The sequence below is a fragment of the Phragmites australis genome, chromosome 4, assembly GCF_958298935.1.
Source record: "Phragmites australis chromosome 4, lpPhrAust1.1, whole genome shotgun sequence".
In the NCBI taxonomy this organism is placed as follows: Eukaryota; Viridiplantae; Streptophyta; class Magnoliopsida; order Poales; family Poaceae; genus Phragmites; species Phragmites australis.
The window spans coordinates 7,183,156-7,189,305 of record NC_084924.1 but is presented as its reverse complement, the minus strand read 5'-3'; the positions used below and the strand labels follow the sequence as shown (position 1 = coordinate 7,189,305).

The following is a 6,150-nucleotide window of genomic DNA, read 5'->3' as shown; positions in this document are numbered from 1 at the left end:
CGCAATCTGCACAGCATGTTTGTTGGCTGTAGCTTTTTTTGCAAGTCTCCCACTCCTTCGAGTATTCTGAGCAGGAGTTTAACTTGATTAGAGGTTTGTTATATCTAACTAAAGTTTTAGTATATGATATGTTTGAAGCAGAGGGATGTCGTTTCGCTTCGACCCAAGGCCCCTAAAATGTCAGGACCACCATGGTACATCTGCTTCCAAATTTCCAACCTATAACTTGATACAGCACATCGAAATTCGGCACAAGCAACTTCTAACTTGCTCCAACTGAACGTGATAATAATTTTCGGTGTACATCGTCCAAGAAACCTGTAAAATTGAATCGCTGAATCACAGATAATGTTCATGATCTACAGCGTTGTTTGAGTCAAATGATCTTGTATGGACAAGCAGAAGCTCTTGAATCCTACCCATCTTATTATGAAACTGCAAAGAACTCCTATGATTATTCATGCCGCAAATGCCAGTCTTGTGTCAGCTTTTTCCAGCTCATATGACCAATCCATCGGCAATTATTGAGTTCTTCAGTATGATAGTGATGCCGGATCGGATGTAGAATCCTTCAGATGTTCTATCGGCTTCTTCTACACCCTGCAAAAGGTCCAACAGCCAGCCAGAATTTTATTAGAGTTTGATGACATAACCTCTGACGAATATGCACTAGGAAAAGAAGTACAATGCTAGCAAAAACAAATAATATCCTACAACTCGAGATAACATATACATTGTGGCGATCTTAATTTGTTGCAAGTTGCAGCTCTTGGTGACTTCAGATACTGTTAGTTTGGTAGTCATGGTACTGTTATTGAATAAAAGAGGTAGCAGCGATCATGCGTACCTCAGAGTTGGAAATCGTCACATTCTTCCCTATCCTCGCATTCTTGTCTATGATACACTTTCTGCAGAGAACAAAAGGAACACATTAAGAGTGAATAAACATGATGTCTAAAAATGAGGCAGTGCTAGGAAGTAAAATATGCATGCATACTGAATCGTTGTATTCTCCCCGATCCCAATGGGAACCTTTCCTTCAGCGAGCAGTTCTCCTCTTTCCACATCAGTTTCATAATAATCAGCACCGAGCATTACCGTATCCTTCAGGGAAAAGTAGTTGAAAAGACACATTAGCGGGTTGTGTGGAACACTGGAATCAATTCTATTGGTTTTCTTTGCTTAATATTTGTTCCTCTGCCTCTGTAAAATGGAATTCTTGGACCTATAATGAAGTGTTCTGACCTTGAGGTGCACGTTGGAGCCTATCCTAGAACGGACCCCAACAACACTGTGTTCTATCCTGCAGTTATCCAAGAAACATCCGTGGGAAATGATTGAATCAGTGATCTGCAAGGATTTCCACATGTTAGAATTGGCACAACAACCGAATAGATTCTGAAGAACAGTTAATGGACGCTCCACTTGTCGTGGAGCTACTAAAACATAGCGCAAAAAGGGATGACTGGATGAACCATGCTAGTTCAGATAGGATACCACATATACCTTGCTATTGTTGATCATAGATGGTGGGAGGTTTCTCCGTGATGTGTACATTGGTTTTTTAGCATCGTAAAAGCTGAACCTTGGAGGCTGCATAGTTTCATCAAAGGATGACCGCAAATTACAAATAGTTCAAGATTTCACACTATCAGCATCACACCATAAATGTTCGAAAACTAATGCCAAAACCAAGAACATAAATGAACAGGATTAGGGGAAGGGGTTTGCTTCAATACTCTTTCTTAAAGAAATTTAAGAATCTTAAAGGAAAGTGGTAGAATGGCAGATTTGCATTATTTTGCACTGATCTTAAAAGGCATACCTGTTCAGCAAGAGCAAGGTTTGCCTCAAAGAAGGATTTAATAGTTCCAATATCTTCCCAGTAATCATTGAAAAGATATGCCTGAAATGTTTAATATTAGATGCAGGCAACATGATACATAAGTTAAGGTTTAGGGGGAAATAGTTTAACACACAGGGTAATACATAATTAGTACTTGAAGGAACTTACAATGTTAAACACGTACCTTTACATTGATTTCTTTTGCTGAAGCAGGAATTATTTCAGATCCAAAATCATTTGCGGTGGGAAAACGCCATCTGACCTAACGATGATACGGCACATATTAAGATCTACTAGCAATTATAATTTTGACTGTTCTACTATAAATGCACCTTGCTCCAACATAAAACATTTGCACACAAAAACGACAGGGGATTCAAAATCCACTTCATGTCTGGATAATGAAATTTCTGTAAGCTCCAATGAGTTGAATTGCTATACCTTAAAAGGTTTAGGAGTATGTCTTTCTTAAATATATAGACCCCCATTGAAGCTATGTATGGTTTCTTTTCTGCTTCCTCCTTTGGTAAGCCTAGTACCGTTGTGTCAACTTGCTGCAAACGGAGAGAGAAAAAAAGAATGCCTGATGAACTTCTGGTTTAATTTCTTTGAATGCCAATTCTCATTTAAGTAATTCTAATTGATGCATTATGCATTCTAGAAACCAATTCCAATTTGTGTGCCCGAAGAACTACGGGACAGTTGACTGACATGATGAAATAGAAAGATACAACTTACCATTGCCTTTAAATCATCCCCTTTTGGCTTCTCGCTGAATGAAATAACTCTTCCCGTGTCGTCTATCTTCATTAGACCAAAATCAGATGCCCGGCTGATATATAAGTGAGAGTCATTCATGTTCACATCCACAAGAGCCGCATTCGAGTAAAAACACATGAAAGAGAGTTAAGCATATGCTCAAACTCAAACACTTGCCATAACAGAGCAAAGAAAATTCAATCAATCTAACTCTTATATGGAGGCCACTTCGATAGTCATGTACAGTGGCCACTGAAATGGAAAGGGACTCACCTGCCATCAATTGGCAAGCAACAGATGCTGATGCCTGCACCTCTTTGCCGATGACTCTACAATTTTTTTTGCCAAAAACAGTTTAACTACCTATTACTTGAACACCCAACTACGATAAATTATTTATCTGCTGCAATTACCTGAACAAAGTCCATGTAATCCATACGGTAGAGGTGATCACCAGAAAGAATCAACACATCTTCAATGTCTTTAGCTTTGGCGTCCTAGAAGAGAAAAAAAAACACCACAATACAGTTTCTGCAAGGAACAGCACCGTGTTTTTGCGTAGAATATTACGGTGAAATAGTAGGGGATTGAGCAGTACATTTGAACTGACCATGAATCCTTGACACTCAATTGAACTAGTATAAAACACAGATGTTTTTCATCACACAAGTATGCCACAGAATAATTTCATTAAGCACTAAAGCATTGGCATTTCGTGATGGCTTATACTACATTGGCACCGCATGGACATGTTTGCATCACAATTTATATCCAAAAAAGCAGGCATTGAGTATATCTGATAAACTAAGAAGAAAACGTACATCGAAAAGCCAGTCGAACTGCCGAACCGCATCAGCAGTACCCTGAAACCACCTCTTCCCCTCCGATCCAGGCGTCTGCGTTGCTGCTAGCACCTGAAAAAAGAGTTAAATTCCCTATATGCCATATATCCCTTAACAGATCATCAAAATTGTACCACTGATCCTTTTGAGTGGTCTAAAGCTCACACCTCGACGAATCCATCCCCGAAAGCCACGCCATTGCTGAAATCGTAGGCCCTGGAGAGGTGGCGGTTGAGGGACGCTGAGTTGAACTGGGTGAGGATGTAGACCTTGTTGATCCCGCTGTTTATGCAGTTGCTCATCGGCACGTCGATCAGCCTGTACGCGCCGCCAATCGGCACCTGAAATGCGAATGAACAATCAACAGTTGCAGGCTTGCAGCCGCCTCTGTCTCCCCATTCCGCAAGTTTTTAAATCCTGATACAACCTACTTCGCATCACATTTGCTGAATCTTTGCAAAAGAAGAAGAAGAAGGTGGCGCTCACCGCGGGCTTGGCCCTGCGCTTGGTGAGCGGGAAGAGCCTGGTCCCGGCGCCGCCGCCGAGGATGACCGCCACCACCGTCTTGGCGTTCCTCGGCTCCAGCATCTGATCCTCCGACTGCAACACAGCCACCCACGCACCCGCGCGAAGCTCTCGTTAGTCGCGGCTAGCTAGAACGACGGCGGAGAGGAACAAGGACCACTAGACAAGGAAGAGAGCACACTGACCGCGCCCACGGTGGCTGCGGCGTAGGCGGCCTCGGTGGTTGCGACGGACATCCGCACGGAGAGGCATCTCCGTCCGCGGAGCGCCCATGGCCGCGGCGGCACGCGCGCGACACCTCCGCCTGCTAGCGCGCGTACGCCTGCGGCGGCGACGCGCAGGTCCATCGCGGGCAGCCGACGCTTAACCCGACCGACCTAGCTCGCCTCACGCGTCGGGCCTTCCCTGGACAACGGCGGAGGAGCCTGCGGCTACCGCGTCGCCGTTCGTAAGCCTCGAAACTCCCGTGAGCTTTTGAAACTTTCCGGTGCTCGGCAGCGGCACGGAGGTGGTGGAGTGGAAGAAGGAAGGGCAAAGGCGAGGCTTATAGGCTCTTCTTTCTCACGGATCCACTAGCGCAATCTCACTGATCTGCGGGCCCATGATACTGTGGGACGGGTGTGTCAGTGTCGTGGGTGCGAAGTTGGTCTGTGGGCGAAGGTGAGATTTCTCTCGCTCCCTCGCCACGCACGCTATCCGGCGCGAGGCCTGACGTCCACACGTCGCCCCTGCCTTCCCGCGCTTGCCGTTCTCGCCCGCTGTTCTTTTGTTTTTTTGTTTTTTTGGAAGCCCTCGTGTCTCATAGGACTCCGCGGGCCCACGGCGCAGTACTGTCACGGCAGCCACGCAATGGCTCGGGGATCCAGCGCCGGTGGCATATTCCAGATCTTTGTGTGAGCCTTGGACGCTTGCAGGCTGCGCTGTCACAGCTCTCACAGTCACCGGAGGGTAACCAACGGTGGGGGTTCAGGGAGAAAGCAGCTCGGACAAACAGCATTGCTCACTTTGTATGATTTTCACGAGCCTGCCATGGAGAATGGCTTTCACCTCCTAGTGTTTTATATGATTGGTTTTTGCGAGCATATACAATACCACAGTTAATCTCTATAATGGGTAACAATCATGAGTACACATTTTATATCAATATACCTATATATTGACGGATTCAGAATTGTTGAAGTAAGGGATTATTCCCCTTCTTCCTTCTTTTCTTTTTTCTTTTATCTTACTCTTCCATGCTAAAAAATTAAAAGGGCTCCCAAATGAGTCCAGAAGTAGTGGGCTTGGGCTCCCTCCTTTGGTGGATCCGTCGATGTACCTACGGTACTTTAACACGGGACACAATCATATTTCATAGAAAGGAAAATGTCCTTTCTCTGAGTTCTCACCATACACATATTCTCATTTCTGCTCTTTAAGGTTATATCTCCTCTCAAACGATCCAAAACACGTCGCTGGTCTAATTCACCCTCTATGGACATGTTGTCCACTACCGATGATTACGAGTTGCACTATCGATCCCTTCCATCACTGCCACTTTGTTGATAAGCTCACCACATCTTAAAACCAACAAAAAAAAACCTTAAATATGGGCGTGACAGATCTAGATATTTGATGTCTGACAATGGCAACCCATGTCAAAGATGGGCTCGACGCAACGGTTCCACCTCTTGCTGGCTTGATGCTTGGGAAGGTCTGGAGGGTTGGGGTTGGCTGTGGGGGGCAAGCAAGGACAGCATGCGGGTGCAAAGAAGAATAACAGGTTGGGGGCACGCCGCAATATTTTCTTTTAGGTCCAATAGGTTCCAACAAATTTCTTTACTATAGGACAAATGTGCTATCACATCCTCTCTCACCTCTTAGCACCTTATATTGAGAAACAACATTGAGGATGCTCTAACGAAACTACACAATTTTTTATTTTTATTTTTTACTTTGAATTTAAATTTTAAATTGTAGAGGACATTGTTCCCAGGGTTGAAGTTGGCTGTGGGGAGCAAGCAACGACGAGAAGACTAGTAGGTTGGGGGCACGCCGCAATGTTTTCTTTTAGGTTCAATAGCTTTGGTTCCAACAAATTTCTTTACTATAGGACAAATGTTCTATCACATCCTTTCTCACCTTTTAGCACCTTTATATTGAGAAACAACATTGACGATGCTCCAACAAAACTACACA

General features: G+C 44.3%; 1 protein-coding gene across 2 annotated transcripts; it reads right to left on the bottom strand.

Moving 5' to 3' along the window:
- Window positions 1-245: 245 nt before the first annotated feature.
- LOC133915510 (glucose-1-phosphate adenylyltransferase large subunit 1, chloroplastic/amyloplastic) lies at window positions 246-4,502 on the bottom strand. 2 transcript variants are annotated; one of them, XR_009909345.1, is made up of 16 exons: window positions 4,158-4,502; window positions 3,934-4,047; window positions 3,615-3,788; window positions 3,427-3,519; window positions 3,019-3,102; window positions 2,879-2,934; window positions 2,585-2,678; window positions 2,288-2,400; window positions 2,031-2,103; window positions 1,826-1,906; window positions 1,507-1,593; window positions 1,246-1,350; window positions 998-1,104; window positions 848-908; window positions 420-600; window positions 246-318 (listed from the first exon to the last, which is right to left on the bottom strand). XR_009909345.1 is itself a non-coding variant. In XM_062358695.1 (15 exons), exons 1-15 carry the CDS (start codon window positions 4,317-4,319, stop codon window positions 499-501), a joined length of 1,506 nt encoding a protein of 501 aa, XP_062214679.1. In that variant the 5' UTR covers window positions 4,320-4,502; the 3' UTR covers window positions 246-498. The 2 variants fall into 2 exon arrangements, 1 of the variants encoding a protein (XP_062214679.1); XM_062358695.1 differs by having other exon boundaries at window positions 246-600.
- Between the last annotated feature and the right edge of the window lie 1,648 nt (window positions 4,503-6,150).

What these genes read in the sequence shown, in the direction of transcription:
- LOC133915510 (XM_062358695.1), bottom strand. Translation starts at nt 4,319, where the DNA reads ATGGACCTGCGCGTCGCCGCCGCAGGCGTACGCGCGCTAGCAGGCGGA. An exon ending in ATTACATGGACTTTGTTCAG is followed by an intron (nt 2,935 to 3,018) that starts GTAATTGCAGCA and finishes AAAAAATTGTAG; the next exon opens with AGTCATCGGCAAAGAGGTGC. An exon ending in CTATGATCAACAATAGCAAG is followed by an intron (nt 1,351 to 1,506) that starts GTATATGTGGTA and finishes AAATCCTTGCAG; the next exon opens with ATCACTGATTCAATCATTTC.